The sequence below is a fragment of the Columba livia genome, chromosome 4 (assembly GCF_036013475.1).
Source record: "Columba livia isolate bColLiv1 breed racing homer chromosome 4, bColLiv1.pat.W.v2, whole genome shotgun sequence".
NCBI lineage: Eukaryota > Metazoa > Chordata > Aves > Columbiformes > Columbidae > Columba > Columba livia.
Window position 1 is genome coordinate 20,121,926 of NC_088605.1, and position 24,308 is coordinate 20,146,233.

At 35.6% G+C, this 24,308-nt stretch overlaps 1 protein-coding gene across 6 annotated transcripts in view; it reads left to right on the forward strand.

Moving 5' to 3' along the window:
* The window catches only part of TBC1D19 (TBC1 domain family member 19), a 52,742-nt gene that overhangs the window by 18,730 nt on the left and 9,704 nt on the right, over positions 1-24,308 (forward strand). For all 6 annotated transcript variants that reach the window (XM_065060682.1, XM_065060680.1, XM_065060679.1 and 3 more), the window contains 9 exons: positions 4,491-4,565; positions 5,519-5,582; positions 6,203-6,249; positions 8,331-8,441; positions 9,285-9,357; positions 10,155-10,193; positions 12,735-12,847; positions 19,662-19,736; positions 20,219-20,281. In XM_065060682.1, coding sequence (XP_064916754.1) covers positions 4,491-4,565; positions 5,519-5,582; positions 6,203-6,249; positions 8,331-8,441; positions 9,285-9,357; positions 10,155-10,193; positions 12,735-12,847; positions 19,662-19,736; positions 20,219-20,281 — 660 coding nt within the window. The remainder of the gene's footprint in view (positions 1-4,490; positions 4,566-5,518; positions 5,583-6,202; positions 6,250-8,330; positions 8,442-9,284; positions 9,358-10,154; positions 10,194-12,734; positions 12,848-19,661; positions 19,737-20,218; positions 20,282-24,308) is intronic.

Sequence of the window (24,308 nt, forward strand, 5' to 3'; positions counted from 1 at the left end):
TCCCTCAGGTTCTGTCACTGGTCACTGAAGAGAAGAGTTTGGCGCCTGTCCCTCCTCCTCCCCTTGTGAGGAAGCTGTAGACCACGATGAGGTTTCCTCCTCATCTCCTCTTCTTCAGGCTGAACAAACCAAGTGACTTAAGCTGCTCCTCATACCACTTCCTCTCCAAACCCTTCACCAACTTTATAGCCCTCTTCTGGACACTCTCCAGTAGCTTAATATCATTTTATCCTGTGGCGCCCAGAACTGCACACAGTGCTCCAGGTGAGGCTGCACCAGTGCAGAGCAGAGCGGGACAATCACCTCCCTCACCCAGCTGGCGATGCTGTGCTTGATGCACTCAGGACACAGTTGGTCCTCTTGGCTGCCAGGGCACACCATTGGCTCATGTTCAACTTGCCATCGACCAGAACCCTCAGATTCCTCTCTGCAGAGCTGCTTTCCAGCATCTCATCCCTCAGTGTGTATGTACAGCCAAGGTGGCCATGTCCCAGGTGCCAAATCTGGCACTTGCCCTTGTTAAACTTCATGTGGCTGGTGATTGCCCAGTTCTCCAATTTGTCCGGATCCCTCTCTGCCCTTCAGAGTGTCAACAGCTTCTCTCTGTTTTGTGTCATCAGCAAACATACTAAGCAATCCCTCAAGTCCTGAGTCTAACTCATTTATAAAGACATTGAAGAGCACTGGCCCTAAGATGGATCCCTGTGGAACCCTCCCAGAACAATATTCTCCATGATTTTGCCAGGCACAGAAGTGACACTGACAGGCCTGTAGTTGCCAGGGTCATCCCTGTGGCCCTTCTTGTTGGTTGGGACAGCGTTTGTCAGCTTCCAGTCTTACGGGACCTCTCCAGTTTCCCAAAAGTGTTGAAAAATCACGGAGTAGTCTTGTTGTGATGTCAGCCAGCTCTTTAAGCACCCTTGGATGAATCCCATCAGGCCCCATCATCTTGTAGGGATCTAGCTGGAGTAGCAAATTCCATACAAGTTCCAGATTGGTTGGGAGTTTATCGCTCTTGCAGCCACAGTTTTCCAGCCCAGGGTTATGGTGGCCCCTAAGTGCATCATCAATGTTGAATACCGAGGTGAAGAAAGCAGTAAATGTCTCAGCTTTGTTTATGTTCCCGTTAATAAGGTGACCATGCTCATCAAGTAATGGCCCAATGTTACTTCTAGTTTCCCTTTTGCCATTAATATAGTTTAAGAAGCTGTTTTAATTGTCCTTCACAATACTGGTCAGCTTCAATTCTAATTGAGCTCTGGCAGCACAGATTTCCTCCCTACAATGGCAAGCAGCATCTCTGTAGTCCTCCCATGTTGCCTGACATGCTTCCACTGACCATGTAATTTCTTTTTTCACTGTATTTCAAGAAGATCCCTTTTCAACCAAGCTGGCTTTTTGCCTCACCTGCTAGATTTTTGGCATTTTGGAATTGCCTGGTCTTCTGCTTTTAGTAGGTGGTATTAAAAGATGACCAACACTGATGGATCCCAATGCCTTCAAAAGCTTTTTCCCGGGGAATCTTACTAAGTGCTTCTCTGAGCAGCTTGAAGTCTGCTCTCCTCATATCTAGGGTTAAGGTCTTGCTGGTAGTTTTCCTCCCATTAGCAAAGATCTTGAACCTGACTGCTTCATGGTCTCTGTGGCCAAGGAAGCCACCAGTCACCACTTCTCGCATGAGACCCTCTCTGTTAGTGACAATCAAATCTAGGAAGGTGTCTAGGAAGGCATGTTTTCTGGTCGGTTCCCTTAGCACCTGCACTAAGAATTTATCTTCCAGATGCTTTAGGAATCTGCTGGACCTGTTTGTGCCAGCTGTCTGATACTCCCAGTTGACATCTGGCAAGTTGAAGTCCCCCATAAGGACAAGGGCAGATGATTTGGAGGCTTCGCTTAGTTCCTTAAAGAATAACTCATCAGTGTTGTCATCCTGGCTGAGTGGCCTGTAGTAGACACCCATGATGACACCTGCTTTATTTGTCTGACCCTTAATCCTTACCCAGAGGCTCTCAACTTTGCCGTCGCCAGCTCTATACACTCCAGCCCCTCTGCTACATACAGTGCCACCCCCCACCTCTCCTACCCTGCCTGTCCCTTCTGAATAGCCTGTGGCTATCCACCATGACACACCAGTCACAGGATTCATCCCAGCAGGTTCCTCTAATGCCATTTATATCATATCCCTGGGACGACCAGGCCAAGGCTTCTAGTTCATCTTGCTTTTTCCTCATGCTACACACATTAGTGTAGAAGCACTTCAGTGCTGTTGATTGTGCCCTTCACCTCATGGCACAGTCTGAGAAATCTTGCTGCCAAGCATCTCCTCAATCTTTGGTGTGCCATCCCACTGCTCATCACTGACTGGCCTGGTACTGCTGCCTTCCTCCTTCCAGTCTTAGTTTAGAGCCGTGTCAATCAGCCTTGCTAGCCCCTGAGCGAACACCCTTTTCCCCTTCCGTGAGAGGTGACGTGAGCAACGTGTTTTCTTAGTGTTAAATTTCTTCATGAAATTGGTGGAATCATCTTGGAAAATGTATTATTCTCATCAATTTAATGAATTCACAAACTCTCCTACCAGATTTATTTCAGTTGAGGACACTGCTTTCTGTTTCTGCTCACTGGAGGTGATCTGCTGTCCCAGGGAGAGGGGAGGATGTTTGGCTTGGAGAGGCTGTGTAGTCCTCACTTCTGTTTTAACTTGGTTGCTTTTATTTGGACGTATTTTACTGGGCAGAGTCTTGAAGGCTGCATTATGGCACAGTCTATGAGTATCTGGAAGTGATCTATTACTTACATGTTGCATCCTCAACCACATAAGTGGGTTAATGTTTTTTCTGGCAGTTGTCAGTCATACCAAGAGTATTGGCCTCCATCACTCCTTGGAATAAGCTGGTTCTTGGTCTTGCAAAGCTGCCATCTGCCTCCTCTCTGCTTCTTCTGTAGCTTTTATAGCTTGGAGCACATCTGTGCTTTTTTTTTTTTTTTTTTTTTTTGGCCTTCTTTCTCCCCTTCCCCCCCTTAATTTTTATCTTGGTGATTTCACTTTTTGATTTAAACTGCTACTAAGACCTCTGTATTTTCTCTTTATTTCAACTTTCTTATCCTATATGGCTTAGTAGTGTTCGTGCTTTCTCACTTGTCATTTCTTCTAGCAACAAAACTACACTTAGCAAAATAGGGTACTGGAAATGCTCTGCACAACCCCTCCACAAGAGAACAGCTGTTTTGTGGCATGGTATTGTGTAACTGCAGCATTTGAAAGGCATTTGAATATAATAATACAGTTAAATAAAAATATTATACAGAACATTATTGAAAATACTGCCATTTGGAAAACACTGCTTACAGTCAAAACTCAAATTATTTTATTTATGCAAGAGAAGGTGAAGGGATGACATGATCATGAGAATAAATTTCTGGTGGAAGATAGCTGTTTCACTTGATGGAAAAAGTCATGAGAAGATCTTGTAAATGGAAGCTAAAGTGAAACAATTATAGACAAGAGACAAGTTTTATTTTTTTAACAGCACATTTGGACATCTGCCTTTCCCTTCGTTTGCTTCCTGTCTAATAAGCTTCAGCTTCTTTCGGTTGGAACTTTGAGGAACAAGGGAATAGACAGTCACTAACTGTTGTAGAATTTGTGTCTAGAGCAAATTACAAGTAATAAATAGAACTAAATGACATTAAGAGGAGTCTTCACATTCATTTGATCAAGGCCTGATTCATCATCCACGGAAAACTAAATTAAATATAAAACCCACCAGTGTTGCTGTAATCACAGAAGCATAATCCTAAATCAGTTGACAAGGAAGTCAATACTAGTTGGCATTAACTTCATAGGAATTATCCACGGATTAGGCATCGTATGGTAAGTTTGAAGTCTAATGCAACAGTGGGAAGAATCTGATTGCTCTTTAAGCTGTCCACTTGCTACGGACGTATTGTCTACTTCTGTTTTTCTCTTCAATTAGAGAACTGTTTCCTGAGCATTATTTTAGAAGAACTATTTTTTTGAGCATAGCAGAATTACAAATTTATAATTTTTTAACTTCTGAAAACTTCTAAGAAACACCTTTTGTGGAGAAAGACTTGTACTCTCTTTAGGTCGTGAAGTGGAGAAGGCATTCTCTGGACACAGATGATTGCCCTGCAAATAATAATTTGAAAAATTTGTTAAATGTTGATAAGGAAGCTTGATCTTTAGACATATGTCAAAAATAAGTAATGGTGAAATATAAGCTTTTTGGACATCTGAAATATAAATAACTAATTTTTCTTGTTCTTTATTGTGATGTAAATGGTGCAATCTCTTTGCTTTATTGTTACTTAAGCATGTAAACGTTCCCTTAACATTTTTGCAGATCCTTGTCCATGACTCTTGCTATCCTTTCTTAGATATGACTTTAAAAAGCTGCTTGTTATTATATGATAAATGCAATTGGAGGAAAAAGAAATTCCATATAATTTGTTTTTTGTGTGTGTTTTAGGGAAACTGGGAGAAGCGAATTCTAAAAAGTCTAAACAGCATGTGCACAGAACTTGGTATCCCACTAGCACAGAAGGTAATGTATTATTAACTCTCTGTTGCCAAACATACATTTCTGAACATTAAACCTCATCTTGCACACTTGTAATGTTTATTTTGCACTTGGTTATCAAGAGCTGCAAGGCCACTATCTAAATGATTTTAATACAGAATAATTTTCAGGGATAGTGGAAATGTGTGCGTCAGCTCAACTTGGGAGAAGTTGAAGTGTATAGGTAGATCTTCCTCTTTGCTGTTGCAGTAATTATCCGTTTGAGGGAGCAGCATGTTGGAAAGCTAATTACTATGTTCATTGCTCTTAATAGAGCATTTTTGTGTGCAGACTCAGCTGTGTAACTTCCAGCTGCTTAGCCTGTGCACTATATAGATACACTTTGTGTGCTGGAGAAAGCCACAGTCGAACTGGTCCTCTAGGAGAGAGAGATGCTGGTACATTGCTAATTCTGTCATTGATTCTGCTCTATTTTGTTTTGTTTTTTATTAATTTAGAGGCTTTAATTTTAAAGATCATGGAATTGAGCAATAATGTTAGAATGTTTTGGATTTTATCTTTCTCCTGTTGTATGTCTATGAAAGGTAGCAGAACCACTGTGGTTCGTCATATGAGATGAAGGATGCAGCTGTGTTTGCTTTTCGTGACTGTGCCAGGGACAGGAACTTGATGACAAAGTCCAACAGCTCTATGGAATGTGCAGTAGATCTTCAGTAATACGAAACCAACTACTAAATAACCTAAAATTCATTAGTGAATGCATAGAACTCTTTAATGGGCTCCTTTTTAACTTAAACTGGAACTTGGACTTTCTACAATCAAATCTACCTTTAGGCTGGGTATAATTTGTAAGCAAAATAAGTTTGTGCTGCTGTTGCAATCTGTTTTTTAAAGTGTTACATTAATTTATGTATTTGAAATAGGCATGTTTTAACTCATTCTGTCAAAAATAAGAGTTACTTTCTTGTGCCTTTCAGAGGCCTGTAAATGAACAGAAAGAACTACTTAATAAATGGAATGAAATGGGAACTGATGAGCCAGGTAAGGTCAACTAAATTTATGTGCATTACATTTCTGTACATAGAAAAATAGCATATACATCTTATTTATCAGTCACAGATTGATGTGATCAATTCAAAGTAAACTTATTTCAGTCTTTTTTTCTCATTGGTAATGTCTTATCCTGTATAAAGAAGTATATATTCATTTAATTGTTATTTTGTTTCAAGTTATTGTACTAACTGTGAGTTATCACTGAGAGGGTATAGTATAATACTCCTCATTCCAGGGCTTTGGAGATTCACACAGCCAGGGCACAGCTCCTCTTAGTGTAAGATCAAGCTAATAGAAAGAAAATGTTCAGAACTATGGATAATTAAGCTCAGGTCTCTTCCATGTCTGAGAATTGTTCAATGTAAAGGCTTATGTGGAATAAGTAAAAACTTCCTGTGACTACTGTTCATGTACTTGGGGTTTACAAAACTAACAATGGCATAATCTCAGAGAACATGTGGTGGTTGTAGCCATGGTGCCTGTGATGTTATTTTCATCTTTGCTTTAGTATGTTATTGAAATTGCTAGATTGTGTTATAGGTATGGGAAAATTGCGTTTTTTTTTCATCTCTTGGTTTTAACATAAAATCGTTGAAATCTTATTTCAGATCTAAGTCTCTTCCGGCCTGTTTATGCTCCTAAAGATTTTCTCGAGGTAGGTGTTCATGAAACAATGACTCAGCTATTGACTTTCATCCATTATAGTCTTTAATGTGAAATGGGAAAAACAGCTGCTAAAAGTGCATTTCAAACAACTTGTCTTTTATAGCAGGTGAAAATTGGCATGTTTGTGATGACTCCATATTTTATTTACAAAATGCAATCCTATTGTGTCTTTTTTTTTTAAACTGCAGTTTTAAAGTGTACTTGTGATAAACTCTTTCTCCAAAGAAAAGTTTGGAGCTAACGTTTTTCTTTGAGGGCAATTCTCCAGCTGATTTCGTAAATAATTTTACATTTTAAGCTGCAATGCATTGAACTGATAAATGAATGCAGTTGAAATTGTAGGTCATCTATGAAGACTGTGAAAAATCAAACATGAAACAGAACTGTGTGGAATTTGGAGGCTTTTTTCTGCAATCAAACCAAACCATTAAAAAAAATGTGACTGCTGAATCTTTAAAAGTCAGAAATGACAGTATTACTCCTCATTTTGTATGGTTCAAGCACAGGACATCTTAGTATAACAGAAGTTGCTTTACCAGCTATGCCAAGAATAGTAAACATTGTTGATGACAGTGAACTTAATGGTGACACAGTAGGAGATTTTGGATTAAAATGTGACTGAAAGTAAAATTTTAAAAATCAGTATCTGTATATCCTCTGCATTATACAGGGAAACAAATCGTCTAGAGCAAGGTTGTCCAACTCATTTTCACCAGGGGCCACATCAGCCTCACGGTTGCCTTCAAAGGGCTGAATGTAATTTTAGGACTATGTAAATGTAATTACTCCTACTTTTATAGTATGACAACAGTGTAGAATTCTAGAATTAAGATGGCCTCCTGATTTACAGAATAAAACTTAGAAGTCTAACACTGAATTGTCAGTCAGAATTAATGCATTAATATTGCAATGTGATTCAGTGCAAGTTTAGTGGAATGTCTTTTGTAGTGGTAGAGGAGATGTACAGTATTTCTGACTTAAATGTAAATTGTTTCAAGGTTAAGAATTGTGCATGCATTTCTGAATCCAACAGTAAACTTTCCGTCCATTTTATTACATTTCTAAAGAGTTCCTCTTGTTCAGTTAGTGATAATAGTTTTGGAAATTTTTAATTTATTCTATTTTCCATCATTGTAGAGACAGTTGAGTTGTATATTTATTCTTGAACCTATAAACAAATCCATCTTCATTTTAGCCTTATCCAGCGACCTTCATGGTCACTCTGTTTTTCTTTATACTGTTTTCTTTCCAGAGTTTGCGGTTTCTTACATTATCTTTTAATTTACAAATCTGACAGTGAGGTTATATGGTATTGTAATACTTCCAAGTGTGAGAACACTAGAGGTAGGATGTTGTGGAAGAATTTAATAAGAGGTGGAAACTTCTCTTAGAATCCTTGCCAGCTCAACATTATATCAAAATCTATACCCATGGAATACCAGTATGTAAGAGACTATAAATTCCTTTATATATCTTGACATGTTTCCTTGTCCCTTCAATTCTATCCTTACTTTAGATTTTCAATTCTGTAATTTTTTTTTCCTTTCCTAAATGAAAGAAGATATTTTGGTGTATTATTATTTAGTAAGACATTATTTTAGCAGGAAATTATGTAGCACTTCAATTGAAAGCTATGTAAGATCACCAGTGTAAGAATGTGGGTAAAAATTCTTTCTGAAAAAGTAAGACTGAAGAATATCCTGGATATTGTAGCTATTAGAAATACACTTTTGGTGTTCCTATAGCTTTGATAAAGAGTTGAATTTCAGCCAAGACATTACTATATAGCCAGCACTTAATCCCATATATCAAAAATTATTTCTGCTTTTTTATTTCATAATATGAGCTTACTTTTTGAAGTGGCATATGTTTGCTTCTTTAAAAAAGTGTCTCATTTTTGATTTTGAAAATGTTGAGATATAATTTGAAAATTAGGGCCTACATATATAACAGTTACAACAAACGATTTTATACTGAATGTACTGTTCGTAATACTCATGATGTTAAGAAGAGCTCTGAATGTAAATTTCTGAATATACGCAAGGAATGACAAAAACTACCATTTTTAAGGTACTGATGAACCTTCGAAACCCAAATTATGAAAATGGAGAACAGCTTAGTTTCAGAAATCACCTGGGGCTAATTCAGGTTCCTCTAAAAGTTAAAGATATTCCAGAACTGGTAAGTATATTTTTTCTTACAAGAGGTTTCTGTAAGAATTATTTTGCTTTGCTGATGAATTAGATGCTGAACAATAAGAAGAATATTGGTATCATAAGTTTCTCCTTTTGAAAGTGAAAATCCATCTAAATACGTAGTTAAAACACAGAGCATTGAAAGTTTTATAAAAATACATTTTAATGAGAAATAAAACATAAACATTTATTTGCCAGCAGAAAAGTTTTCATTTTATGCCGCACAAGTTTTATTTGTGCCAAAACTAAAATACACTTCTGTACATATTATTGACTTACTCTTTTTTTTTTCTGTACAAGAAACTTCAAATATGTAGTATATCTTAATTCTACAGTTTTATTTGATGCTGTACAAGATCAGTAACCTGACAGTCAGTTAGGTTCTGATTTTCTTTGCAAAGTAATTTTAAATCACCTTGTAAATGAAATGAAGTGCTTGGGTATTAGTATTATAATTGGAAAACAAGAGAGCTCTTCTTAATGCTTCACTGATAAGGCTCTTGAGGATTTTATGCTGGTAGAAAAACTTGCACCTGGGGTAGAAAAGAACTGGGAATTAGAGATCCTTAACCTGATCATTCACCACTTTATTACATCCAGGTGTTGCTCATAGTTGACTTGAAAACTGGGGCTTATAGTGAAAACTAGAGTAAGAATTTATGTCAGATTCTTCACTTTAAAAACCTGAGCACATATTTCATTTGTATGCATTCAAAATAACTATGTTTGGTTTAGAAAATATTTGCATTAAGCCTTTCAGGAGATATCTCCAGTGATTTAGAGAATTAAACGTTGCTAATTACTGTTTTATGGTTTTGTTTCTTTTCAGAAAGAAGACTTCAGTGAACTGGGCTTAAATATAGGACAGCTGGGTATAGATGATTCTGCACAAGTACCTCCTGGTTAGCTAATGCTGCGCTTCAGTCATTTAAATGGAACACTAATGAGCTGACTACTTATTATCAAGTAATCTGTGTAGTTTTTCCATAATGAACCACAAACATTTTTTTCTGTAGCTATGACTGTAGTTATTTTCTTAGTAAAATACAGCTAGTAATAGAAAACATTGCAAATATGAAGGGTCAGATTTGGAGAAGGTTTAAAATCATCACCTTAAGTTGAAAATATGTTGATTTCAGTGTGTTTGAACACTTCAGGATCTAGAGAACAGAATTGCCTGTCTCCAAAAATACAGAAAATATCAAATATCAAGCCAACTAACAGGCATATATACAAACATTTTTTAAATTACTGTCTTTGAGAAAAAATTAGAGAAAATATCCAAACATTAATATTTAGTTGCTTAAATAGTACATAATTTCTGTTGTTTTTCCATGTATGCATTTAGTCCTGCAGAAACAGGTTTTAAAATGGTCTTCCATATGAAAGTGGAAAACATTGTAGGATCAAGTGATGTTTCTTTTTAAATTGAAACATACCTAACTGAAAGTCTAGGTTCATGCAGTATAGTGCTACTTCAGTGTTTGTGTCCTTCAGATAAGAAAAAAATCTGTAGTATTATTTTTTCTTACTTTCTGAAAAAGAACATTGATGCTGATGCAGGTTAATTTTAGCGACATTAGCAGTACAAGTCAGCCGAATGTAGTGTTGTGTAGTAAAAATATAGAATACATTACTAGCTAGAATATATTTTTTTTTTCTGTTTAATTTTTGCCATTCTTTTCTATTTATTTTCTAGAGTTCTTTGAAAATGAACATGTACGTGTTGGACAGAAAGGTATGGATCTCTTTTCATCTGAAATAAGCTGTGAGTAGTTAGGAATGCATATAGTAAATTTCTATCTCAATTACGTATACCTTTTAGGATTTTAATAATTTAGACAGACTAGCACAAATCGTAGTCAGTAATACCATAGAAATTTAGACAGAGACAGTCAGTAATACCATTGTAATTTAGGCAGAGACAGAAAAGCAAGCATTTACGGTCTACCAGTAGCTAACAGATAAACAGTTCTGTAGTGATTTCATTAAAAATTAAATAGGAAGCATACAGACGTAAGATTTTGGTGGCAACTTATTCCACTACTGAATTTCATTTTGAAATCAAAAGACTCTGGACTCCTTTCTCTGCTCACACAGTTCTCATTAGTGTAATGGGGTTTATGCCTGTGCGTCAGAACAGAGATTTTTAATGGTTATTTGCAGTTGCAGGACTTGCTAAGTATTGCAATACTAGGCCACCATGCAAAATTCACTCATTTGTCTCTGTATACTGCTTTTTCCGAAGAAGTTCTGTGTTTTTTTGTAGGTTGAGAAATAACCTACAAAACAAAGGGAAAGATAAAAGAAATAATAATTTATTAGCTCAAGTTTGTTTGTAGAAGAAACATACAAGGAATGTTTGGAATACATCAAAATCTGCTCCATAATGTCTCTTGTGTTACCTGGTAAACATCATCACCTTCAAAGAAAAAAATACAGAGGATAGTGTCCCAAAAGTTCTTCATCCTATTCTTTTGTTACAGTAACAAAACAGTGACCTTTCTTGCTTGCTTTTGCTTTTGCGATCCCCCTTCTATCCCTCATCATCTGTCTTCTGATCCAAGAGCAACTCATTTGGGTACTGTCCGTCTCTCAGTTCTTTTCCTGTTCTTCCAAATAAATTCCCCATCCAGACTTCCTGAGCCAGTCGTTCAACTCCACAATGTAATTCTTACTCTTTGTCTCTTGTCTGTGTAGAGCAGCCTCTGTTACAGAGATTGTCTTAGTTTTTCCTATATAGAGAGACACAAAATTCTGTAAAAATGTCAGTTAAGAGTCTTGACCATAAACTAAAATCTCAGTTCATTCAGTGGGAATCCTACTCCATTCTCTGTTAGGTGTTGGTTGTGACTTTGGTTGCCACTGGTGTATTGATTTTGCTTTTATATTAGATGTATCGCCAAGTCCAAGCAATTTTCTTAATTGTGTTTAGTAGAACCAATGTTGTATACAGCAAAACTACTTTTAAATATTTTGCGTCTCAGTAAGAAACAATAAAGGGAACACTCATGGACACTGAGATGAATCACAGTCTTTTCTGAAGTTTTGTGGGAAATGTAGGAGTGTTTTTCTTTTCACCCTCTTCATTTAGGAAAAAGGATTACACACCATCTGTGTTAGAGATCAGCAGACTGGTCTATTCAGGATTTAAGGACAGAGGTATCACTTAAATAGATTTATAATTCCAAACTTCATACTTCTAAGTCATGTCAGGACAGATATTGTGAATATCGAGTTTAGTAAAATTTATAAAAGCAAGCAGTTTTTGAGAGACTTCAGAAAAATCAGAGGATAGCCATTTGTGGAAACTTCTGAGTACCAGAACAACACCTGTATAATGTCTAGGTAATCTCACAGAAATATTCTCCTGTCTCTCTATTGTGGAAGACATTTCAGGTATGAGGGTGCAGCTAGTCACATAATCTTGATAGGAAACAACATTTCTACCAGATTAGGATAGCTAAAGATAATTGTTTTTCAATTTTGTAGATTGAAATAAGGAATGAGATAATCTGCTTTAAGGTACGTGCAGTACTGTATTCAGGATGTGACAGGGTAGCCTAAAGCCTCATAGGAATGACACATCTAGGCAAACCTGTCAACAGTATTGTTTTATGTCAATCTGAAGAAACAACAACATCTTTTGAGAAAGTCTTTATCCTCCAGAGTATATGTACCAATAATGAGAGAACATGACAGTAGACTCTGAAATGGAAAAATCTTGCCCCACAGTTATCTGTGAAGATATTCATACAGTTCACACAAAAATAGGGAATACAAAAAAAAAAACAGACCAACAAAACAAACAACCCTCACACCCCCAAACAAAAAACCCACCAAAAAAAGAAATAAAACAAAAACACCAAAAAAACCCAAATCAGAATGAGTGTCGATCTGCTATTTGAACTGAGATACCGCTCATAGTTAAACAGGAGTATTTTGTGGCTATATACAGCTGCTTGTTCTGCTTGATACCAGCCCATTAGCTGCAACTATCCTTGATACAGCCATAGATACATCCTAAGGATACATGCTAAGTGCTATTTTCTTACAGAAGGTAGTACAGCCTTGCTTATTAATATCAATTGCCTTGTTTCCCAGGGAACTGCTTCAAAAATGTGTTGTAGAAACCAGACCTTTTAGATATTTTCCCATTGGCCAATGCTTACAGCATGATAAACCAGTTTGTAAAGTTAAAAATTAAAGTACTTGATAATTTGATAAACTTCAGATGTCTTAAACTACATCAATTCATTTCCTGCTTTGTTTCTTACAGTTTTAGCAGAGCAAGATAGTGCTGCAGCTCAACAATATGTTCGTCAGGGATGTCCAACAGCACTGCGAGCTGATCTGTGGGCCCTCATTCTTAATATTTCTAATCAGCCAGAGGTAAGGAGCAAAGTGAGAGTAAAATACAAAGACTAGATGAAAACACAGAAATGCAGCACGTATCTTCTAGTGATCTTCTTCCAAAACAGAAATGCTTCATTGAGTTGTCACAGAAACTGATAAATATTTTATGAGAATAGACACATGCCTGTAAAAAAACTCTGTGCTATGGTGAAATCTTTTAGGTTCTTCCCTAATTTTTTAACAGGTACATGGGCAAAATACTGTAGAAAAAACTACTCAGTTCATCTGGCTAGCTCCTGAGGTTTTCCTGTGTCTTGCTGACTTTTTTGGAAGGAGATGAGAAAAAAGCCCTGGAAAGAAGGCTGAACCTCTCTTATCTTTGCTAAGTTTTAGAGAAAGAAGACATGCTATACCTTTTTCCTGGCTATTTGAATCTGTCGTCATATTTCATGTACATGTCTTGTAAATTACTTTGTATATTATTGCAGGTACTCTACATATGTACAATCAAAAATACATTAAAAGGAACTAGTAAGATGTGAATTGTTTTAATATTGCCTTGTACATCACCCGTTTTTCATAGTACATTATGTTTGACTCAGGTACTCAACAATAAGATCTTCTGCAGTATCGGAAGACATGCTGTATTTGTTATATCTAACATACCATAAAAAGTTAAATCCCTATTTAAATCTTTGCAGAATTGTGATTACTTGGATGCAGGGCTTTCATTGCAATAACAAATAACATGTATGCATGTAAATTTGCTCATAAATGTGAGAATTTTACAGTACTTCATGTCCTTTGAGGAGGCAGCCTTTTTCTTGTCATACTGGGGCATTTCTTGATAACTACATAGTACAATCGTAAGATCTTGTCCATAAAAACAAATGTAATTCTTGTTCGTTCACAGCTTATCTAAGGAGTTGAAGTTCTTTGGTCTGGTATTAGAATTACTTAGTTTATTCCTTTTTGAAAAAATAAAATAGACTTTTATTTCTAGTAAATAAAAGATTGAATTTTCTGCAGAAGAAAGCTGTTGGAATAATAACGAAATATTTTACATCTTACTTAATATGCTCAACACTAGATTAAATTGAAGTTATTGGGACAGCTTGAATTTTAGAGATCGTTATGAAAGCAGGAATATTAGAGGTGTAAATATAATGTTGGTTATGTTGCATCTATTTTTATTCTGTTAAATGCTTCATGCTCTAAGAGCATTTTTATCTTAATGTGGAAGACAAAATAATTGAATAAAAAAGGCAGGTATTCTGTTTCGATGACTGAGAGTCAAGATAGTATTTGGAAAAATGATAAAATATTTCCTTTTATGTTCATATGAAGCATGAGTTGTTACAGAAATAGTTTTGTTAAAATCAATAGACACACAGAGACACATCATCACAGAGACAATTTTCAACAGCTACCTTTTTTTAAAGAGGAACAAGATATTTGTGTCTATTAATATATTTGTCGGCCACACTGTTAGGTCCTTTACAAGTTAACTCTAGTTTATAGTTGGCTTTGATATGTGTTTATACTATGCATGAAGTAGGAATATTTTAGACCTTCTCAAAAGGTTAGTCTCTCCTGTGAGGTTATTAGCTCAAGTTACTGTTAGGTAAGCTAGAAAACAGTGCATTAGCTGTTTGATCACAAGTGCCTATGTAGGTGCCTTTACTGTGTAACAGTAATTCAGCTCCAACTTATTGTAAGGGTCCATGTGGACACTGATGTCAGGGCAGCTAATACGTTCTCATCGACATATTATTGAAAGTTTGGTATGGGCAGTGTTGTGTGTGTTAGCATCCAATATACTTGTTTGGAAAATGTTATTCAGTAAAACTCAGCCTCTATATAAAGCTAATATACAGCCAAGCAATGGACGATGCTAGTAATCTAACATCGTAATCATAAACATGATAAACTGTAAACTCTATATGCAGGATTTTTTAGAAAAGTGTAAACACATTTCCTGGCAAGGCATTGTTTATTAGTTTTCATTTGTAATGTTACATGTTAGAGAAACTCTGTTAAAATAACGTTTTTAAGGTTGCAAAGTCAAACATTGGAAAGCTGAACCGTGTCACAGTTAATATTGTCTGTGCAAACAGTCCAATTTGCTGTATATATTTTTATATTTTATTGTATGCTCTTGAATCACAAAATCACAGTTTTTCCTGTGGGATGTCTGCCTCATTGATTGCACAAAATGGACGGTGTGCACTTACTGATAATCAGTTTAATATTTTTTTTCTTCTGTTTCATGTGTTACCTTATTGTTTATTCACTGCATGCTATTCAAGCAGTGCTCGAAAATAAAATTTGTTCATTATCTTATAGGCTTTTTTCCTCCATTTTTTTAAGTTAATAGGTTGAAAATCAATCTTAATTCTGAAAATTCCAGCATGCAGAAATTAGTAATGCTTTAATATAGATTTTACTGAATGTAATATCCTAAGTTAAAAAACTTAATAAATAGGTCAGGTGGTAAGTTCATAATGGAGCTTGATGTAACTGTGTGCCTTATCAGTAGAGTCTTTTAGATTAGGATCTGTAGCTGAAGGTGCCCATTGCACTGTTCAACCAGCTGAGAAACCAGTAGCAGCAATGGACTGCTGTATGTTACAAGCATATTTCACAGGTGTCTAGTCAAAGGAGATTATGTTTTGGATCCTCTTCCAGGATTTACCAGGAGGGATGTTCTTTAGCTGTTTTGTCTGTTATCTCTTCATGTAATCTGTTTAGATTTTTATTTTGTACCTGTTTCTGATACCTCTGTTCCAAAATCTACAGCTCATCTAATTAATGCTGGTTGTTGTTCTTTAGGCTTCATCCAATTCTCATAAGTCTTAGTGTCTCCTTTCTAGACTCCCAAATGTCAATCTTTCTTCATATTCCTATTTCTGCGCTTCACCCACTCATTTCTTGTATTAGGTTTGAGAGACAAGTGTAGACAGTGTAATCAAGTGACAAGGGTAACCTGAAAATGCATCACGACCTGTCTGCGACTCAGCAGTGAGAGTGCAGCTCCTGTGCCAGGGATTTCATGGTGGCCACAGGTGGCCTGTGCTGGCACAGAGGCTGCTGAGTAATCCAAACCTTCCTTTCAAAGGAGGTGAATCACCAGATTCTGCTTAAACTAGCTTTGCTGGGTACTGCTGAAAGATCTGCTCTCTTTTGCTTCTGAGCTACTTTCAGTGCTGCCTTTTCCTTATGCGCTCAGGTTGATACGATATGAGTATTTTGGGCGGAAGGTTTGGTGTGTGGCTTTGTGAAGTCAAAAGGTCTGCGCACTGCAATCCTGAAATGTACTTTGTTTCAACTTGGAAAGATGAGTATGTTTTGGACGTGCAGCATAAAAAAATACATATTATTTTTGAGAACAGCTATGGTCTATATAAAAATGCAACACATTTTAAAAAAATAAAGATTATATTAAGATTCGGCAGATGGAGAAGAAAGGTTGAATCAGATGAAGATGGTAAGATTTTGGTTTTATAAATCAAAACGTTTTAGGCTAAGAAACCTACTACATTTTTGAACACTCCTGAAACTTAGTAATAGTCAATTATCTTATCTGGAGGAAGAAATGCAACCAAAAAGTAGTAAAAGAGGACTTGAATCTTTTTTGAAGCCTGAGAGAGGCTCTTAAAAATATTTCTCACTGTGTGAGGAAAACTAGTCACTTAGCAAAAGGGTCATGTGTCTCGAAAGCAAATCTGTGACCAACCTTGTTTATGATTTGGGTATAAGGAATACATTTATTAATGAATCACAGCTTCTTGTCTTACTAAGAGGCATGGGCAAGATCTTGTGATCAAGCCATGTCTATAAAACCAGAGTGATTCCCAAGCCCTGTTTTTGTTTTGCATCACAAAAATCACAATTTAAGAGAAAATTAATGCAGTGAGTAAACTATTCCTAGAATGGTTATGGTGGGTTTTGTATTGCAAGTCTCTTTTTAATAGTTTCTGATTTGTTTCCCAAACTTTTTCTCATGAGTTTTAGCTCAGGTAGACAGCTCGGCCTTCTGGTCTTTTTAGTAAATTATTTAACTGTTATATCTAAGTGCTGTTTTACTCTGCAAATATTTGCAATGTAAATTTGCTATTAATTTTTTCAGGGTAGCGTTTTGAGTTGTGTTTGCTGAAATTATAACAACAACAGCAAGTGGTGTCTTACTTTCTGAGAAATGACCAAGTTGGCGTAGTGGGTTTTTGTAAGAGCAAAGGACAAATTAGTCTTTATGAAAAACTGAAAAGTGATGAACTATTTAGCTTTTTGTTTAAAATCATACTGAATATTCAACTGAATTATAAAGAACTTCCATTCAGTTCCTGCAAGTTACTGAAGAATCTGTGCGCAGTTGTTCTCCCTTTTAAGACAATGTCCATCAGGTTGCTTTTTCTTACCTTTTTTTAACTGGTTGAAATATTTACACTAAATAAACCAAATTAATGGAGGAAAATTGGGAAGGACACATATTTCAAAAATTGTACATCCTGCTGGCTAAAGCTAAGTGATTATATCTCTGTTCTAACTCAGGCAATATTTGCCCTATATTCTAATAGGTAGATTGGTTTTTAAAATCAGTACACAAGTAATCTGAAGGGTGAGAAATGGGAAGTCTCTACATTTCAGCTTTACTGATTTCCTTTGCTAAAACAAAAAGAATTTTTTCAAAATGTTTTAAATACATGTGTCATTCTGGATTAACAAATAGCAAATACTCTGTTCTAATTAAACCTGTTTCATTTAAATTTATTTCAGTGCTTTTCTGTTTTTCTTCCATGGAAGATACTGTTCACTGGCTACACTAAACTGCAATTTATACTTGCAATTAACATGATTCTTTGCACTTCAATTAATAATGCAGCTGAATTAAGGCATAGGAAGCTAGTAAATATTTTAGAGATTAATAAAATAACAATTACAGTTCAGTATGATGCCATAAACAAAGCTGCACTGAAGCTAGCATGGGCTCCTGTAAGCAAATGTAAAACATAATTGAATGGCTTCCTAATTCAGGAAGGAAAAGTTTAGTACAAAATCCTGGACTAGTGATAACGTCAACTTGTGGCTTGGAGCCACCGTGTGACCCGCCTTCTTCCAGGCAGTTTTAGAGAACTAGAACTGAGGAAATGATAACAGGAAACCTTGAGGTTATTAGAATTTATTTCCCAAGTTTCAATAAATAGGTCATTGCATTAGCCAGCGCCCTTGTAGCCATGAGTTTCATTGTGTCATTTGTTACGCAGGACTATTTCCATGTACAACAGAAACAGTTAAACATGCAGTCTGCTTAGTATGAAAAAGAAGAGGTTTGCCATTTTTAATTAGCTGCTTCTGTTCTAATATACACAGTCACTTGAGATAGCAAAAAAACCCCCAGACATTATTCATTTGGCAGTGTTACACCTAATTAGACTACAGTATTGATGCTTTAAAATTGTGACTGGAACATTAGAGTAGTTCTCTGTAGCTCTTAAGAACAAAGTGATACATTCATATGGCAATTAATTTACATTCAGTAAATATTTGTGTCCAATAGCGCACTACTTATACATCCCCTTTTTTTATTTCTCAGAAAGAAAAATGTAAATATTTTCCCTGTGGTAGTTGTCAGTATTTAATAAATAAAGCTATTGTTCTCATTCCAACTTAACTGTCTAATAATGTATTAATTCTAATAATTTCTAAGTGTATTATATTCACCACTTCTTGGTTTTGGATCAATACAAAGAACAGTTACAATGTTCCCAAGCCTTCTCTTAATTTTTTTCCATTTGCTCCCTCAAAATTTGATCTTACTTCCCATTTGTTCTTTAAATCCTTACTCCAGACTTACCTTTTTTTGCAAAGAAATTGGCAGTAAATATTAAGTAAAACTTGGAATATACAACCATTCATGTGATGCCTGTAGAGACACATTGAAATAAAAATATTTTTATGAAGAGGAGTGGAACGTTGGGACTGTTGATTTAGTTTATAAATTTATTCCAGATCAATTTGAAACTGTGGTATTCAATCTAAAATTGTTATTCAGTTGTAGGAATAATGACAGAGAGGTATTTAGGGTTTTAAGACTTACATGATGATAGTGCGATGTTTAATTTTGTGTTTCCTTTGCAAGCTCTTTCTAAGAAGAAAGGGGTAGACTAAGCAAAAGCAGAGAAGTGTTTGCTTTAATACTGCCCCATCACTTTATCCTTGTATGTGTTCTGTAGACATTCAGGAAATGACTGGAGTTTTAAAAAAGGTCTGACTTCTTTGTATTCTTCACAAGATACTTAAAATATAGTTATAATTTCATCTTTTCATAAGTTATACTATTTAGAGATTCATATTAGATTGGTAGATTTGCAACAACTTGATTAGATTTGCAACAAATTGATTAGATTTGCAACAACTCATTAATGCTAGAAGATATGACAAGCTGGTAATGGAGAGGGGCATGAAAATAGAGGGTAACAAAGAAAAACAACAACAACAACAAAACAACATAATTATTTTGAGCATTGAAAAGGTTTTAGCAATAGAGACCCAAAGGTTGGAAGATACTGATCTTTGGTTTGAATTAGTTCCTTCATTCTCATTTTAGTGATTATCCAAAGGGGATGTCATTTTATAAAGTCTCAAATATCTGCCTCATTTCTTAGGGAATAAGCTAGACTAAACAGTGATAGAATGCTTCGCAAATTGTGCAGTGAGGTTTTCAGCTGAATAAATGCTTATCATTTTTCTTGATTTTTTTAAATTTTAAATTGTTAAAAATTGGCTTAATTTGTTTAAATATAAATTAAAATTATGTCTCAGACTGATTATGATAATGTTTTAATTTTAGGATATCTTGTATTATGAACAGCTTAAGTCAAATGTGATTCAGCACGACCTTTTAGTGGACAGCCTGATTTACAAAGTAAGTGATTCACTAAACAGTGCTAAAGTGATTTATATACACATCACATCAATATCTTGTTTTTTTAACACAGAAAATGTTAGGTGGTTTGGTTTTAAATAGCGTAATAATAATTAGTGTGGATTTATTATTGTTAACTCTCTCCTTGAGCCTGTGTTGGCTCTTGCGTAGGATATTTGTTTGAGTTGAGCCGTTAAGTTGTATAGCAATGGTAATTTCATTTGAAGGAATAACTGGAATAACTGGTTTTGCGAGGAGGAAAGCACTGGGGTCTGAGTGCATCCATTTGGAGTTTCAATTCTGAATATTCTAATCATCAAGTTAATATAGCATTTTTAATTTTAAAATGTGGAGTATATGCTTAACTACAGCTCTTTCATGATTCAATGGTGAAACAGTGTTATCTACTGCGTTAAGTTGAGCTTCTATGAGAATCTGAAAGGAGGTTTTTGGCTTCAAACTGCTGCATGTTTTGATTGCAGGATGTAAAGCTGACAGCAAGCAATGATGACTACTATTTTGTATTTGAGGATTATTTATATCAGGTATGTAACTATTTTTTTTTCTTAGAAAAGCTAGAAAGTATACTCCTGTGGGATTACATCATCTTGTGAGTGAGGACTGCCTTTGTTTTTCATGTGCAAGCAGAGTACAGTGGGACCCTGGACAGCATCTGCTTGCTGCATTACATGTACTTTCCCTTCTGAATAGCAATACTGTAAATTAATCTTGTACGCTTAAACAGATTAAGCAGGACAGGCTTCTTAAACTCCTATTCTGAAAGGCTCTACACAACATCTTTCAAGTGCAGAAGCCAGAAAATATGCAGTCAGCCATATTCTTCCCCTTTCCAGCTTTGCAATAATAAAATTGTTAACAGCTGTGGCATACAGAGGAATTAAGACTTGAGAAGTATAATCAGGATTCTGGTTAAAACTGAACAAATTTTTAAAAATGCTTTACAGTGATGTACTACAGTAAGCACAGAAGATGCTGTATTGACATATTTTTAAATGGAAGACGTTGATTCTGAATAAGGTAGTGATATATATGGTTAATCTTAGAATTGCTCCCATTCCAAAGTTGCTTCTAGCAATGGGAAACCCAGCTATTGCTGACTGTCAGATGCCCTCAAATAGAAGGACATTACATTTATGAATTTCCTAATGTGTAGTTGATTGCAGTGTCAACATAAATGTCATGCAGCAAACTTATCATTTCCACAGTGCTTTCAATTTCATTAGTCACATCTGTTAGGTTAGACTTGCTTAATTTTTTGTTTAAGAGCTATGTGAAACTAAATGATTTCTTCTTTGATGGTAATATGTAAAACTGCTAGTAATTAACCTAAGCAAGAAACTGTCCTTAATGCTGCTTAGTCCATGTAGGTATAAATATATGCATTACTGTTTAAGCATACTATTCAATCATGTCTACATAGAAGATTTTAGTACAATAAACATTCAAACACTAATACTTAAAATGGTAACCTCATGAAATTATAGCTTTTTTTACTTAAAATAGTTCCAGGATTAAGATCTGTAACTGAATTTGTTTCTGAATTAAAATTTGAAAAATTATTGCATAGTGACAACTCAGGGATATTTATTCACTAAAGTATTTATTATACATGTAGAAGTTTTCCTTGATTTAAGGGTCAGAGTTGATCTTCATTGTTGTAACATTAGCTCTTCATCATGGAATGTGAAAATCTCATTCTTATTTCTGCTTCATTCATTATATAGACTACTAAAGCATATTAGTTAGTCATAAATTGGCAGTTCCAGTGGACACAAGTTTATAATCTCTGGAGGAACATCAGTATGGTATAATATTTTATTTGAAGGCCATCAGAAATAGATTTTGTTCAACATTCCCAGTATATAGCACAGTTGAATATTTTAATTTTCATACATCTCTCTTAAGTAAAATAGTTATTAGGGAATGAACATCGTAAAAGGGATTAAATTAGCCTTACTAATCTGAAGGAGAATCACCAAAAATCTTTGAAAAATGGAGTGCCTAGTTTTACCGCAAAAGCTTTGAGGCAAAGAATATCTCAAACTTCTAATTACTGGTTGCCCTAGTTTTGTTTGGTACTTTGTGGTATTCCTCAGACTCTTCTTCTAGAAGAAAGCTATCCATTTTTAGAATCACAGAATGGGTGGGGTTGGAAGGGGCCTCTGGAGATCATCTAGTCCAGCTCTCCTTCTGAAGCAGGAACACCTAGAGCAGATCGCACAGGAATGTGTCCAGGTGGGTTCTGAATGTCTCCACAGCCTCTCTGGGCAGCCTGTTCCAGTCCCTCCAGCCTGTCCAGGTCTCGCTGAATGGCAGCACAGACTTCTTCCCAGTTTTGTACCATCAGCAAACTTGCTGGGGGTAGACACTTCATCCAGGTGACTGACTGATGAACAGGTTGAACAAGGCTGGACCCAGAACTGACCCCTGGAGAAGACCACTGGCCACAGGCCTCCAACCGGGCTCTGCACTGCTGGTCACAGCCCTCTGAGCTCTGCCAACCAGCCAGTTCTTGGTAGTTTTCTCTTCCAACCTAATCTGCAAATGCATTGCTGCTGGATGATTTGATTCTGTGGCCCCTGAAAAAATTTTGCAGTGTGAATCACTCTGATATGGAATATTATATATTGATTTCATATGATAACTGGAATTAAATTTGCCTAAATCAAATAGGTAATGAAAATGTTAGTTTAAATCAGATAAATTATTTCTATTTGCGCTGGGTTTCTGTTTGTTTTCATGACAAGTTACTGCCTCCGAGTTTTCCAAGTCCTCGAGCAGAGTGTGGCATTTGTCTGTGTATTACTTAAAAGATAAAGCATCCATCAAACCCAGAAAATTTAGGCCTAAAATAGCAATGAGGATATTTGGTTGGATTATTGGTACCTCTTTATTAGCATGCACAAGTTTATAATCTCTGTGAAAGACACTGTGAAATGATGTAATTTATTTATTATCTTTGTTTTCTTCATCCCAAAGTTTACATGCTTTTATTAGTTTTGTAACGATTGAAATAGAATACAGTTACTTTTAATACAGTGATTTATTTTTCATATAAGTTTAGGTTTTGTGGGTTTTTTTTTCCTATATTTTTAGTCCTTTAAATGCTGTGGTTTTATTTTATTTTTTATTATAAATATCCGATAGTTTGCCAATAAAAGGGGTTTGTGCCATTGTTTTCTTTAGCATTCTTGTTTTTTGTGAATAAGAAAAATCATGCACAAATTATTAAATTTGTAAATTCATTATTTCAGGCCAGAAGTTCAGTTTTAATACTTCACTCTTACATCCTACATAATGAATATATGCAAAGAACCTCACCCAGCCATTTTTAGGTACAGTCATAAGTTTGAGCTAGAGTCTATCTCTTCAAGATGCATAGTCTTAATTTAAAGACTTTCAGATACTGGTACTAGACACTGTATTCCTAAAAAAGGGGGCCTCAAATTAAGGTTACATTCTTTCCCTTATGAGGGGACATAATGTATGTCCTTTCTAGATTAGTTTCTTTTTCTTTCACCTCAGTTAACATATACAAAGAATTACATTTGCCTGTGTATTGTTATTGTCAGCTATATTTTGGCAGCTACGAAAATGATTGTGTATTGTGCAAAAATAATGTTTAGTTTAAACTGTTCAAGATAAAGAAACTATTTATTTTTTAAAAACTGTTTGTATCTGAGAAATAGTTTTGAGGTTCAAAAGAGGAAAAAGTCTCATAATATGACCTTTCCACCAAAAAAAATTAAAAAGCAGTGTTGTTCAGATGTCACAGTGTTTCAGTTTTGCGTGTTTCCTTTTGACAAGTGCTGGTATCTGCAAAATGTCTTCAAGAATTAGTTGAAGTAAAAATCCATTCATTTTTATTCACAATAAATTATGTCATGAAACGCCATCTAAAGCATTTCTGCCTTTTACACCTTGGCTACAGGTAAAACAAAGGAATGCTTAAAAGCCTAGGAGAGAGAGCTTAACTTATGCAAAGAAGTCAGCAGCAAGTTGAAGTCTGTCTTACTTCTGCCCTCTTGTGTACATTCTTGATAACGCAATCTTTCGTTGCATGAAAACATGAACATTTTCAAGTACAATCCTAATTATGACAGTTTTTATAACTGCATGTAGGGTGAGAGTCTCTGTTGTTTTTTTTTTTTTTCTAGGAATGTTTTCATTATTTAATTTTATACTCAGTTACTGTGAATACTAGATATTTCACTTATGTAACCAATAAAAAATGCATTTTACAAAATGCAATGTGCATTTCACAACTTACGGATATGAGGTGAACATTTTAATCTGTGCTTTTTGAAAGAACTGAGTATCGTGCAATCACTCTGTAAAGCTCCTGGGAATGAAAGCAGATGTAAGGATCAGTCTTCTATATCTGCACACAGGCGGAAATGTAAATGTTTCATTTGCTTATTCACTTACTAGGACTTCCCCAGGTCATAGTAACTGAATAGAAAAGCAACCAAATAGACAGTAAAGCAGGCAGTTGCATGCACAGTCACTAATGATGTGACAGCAGAGGACAGACCCGTGCTAAGAGGCAAA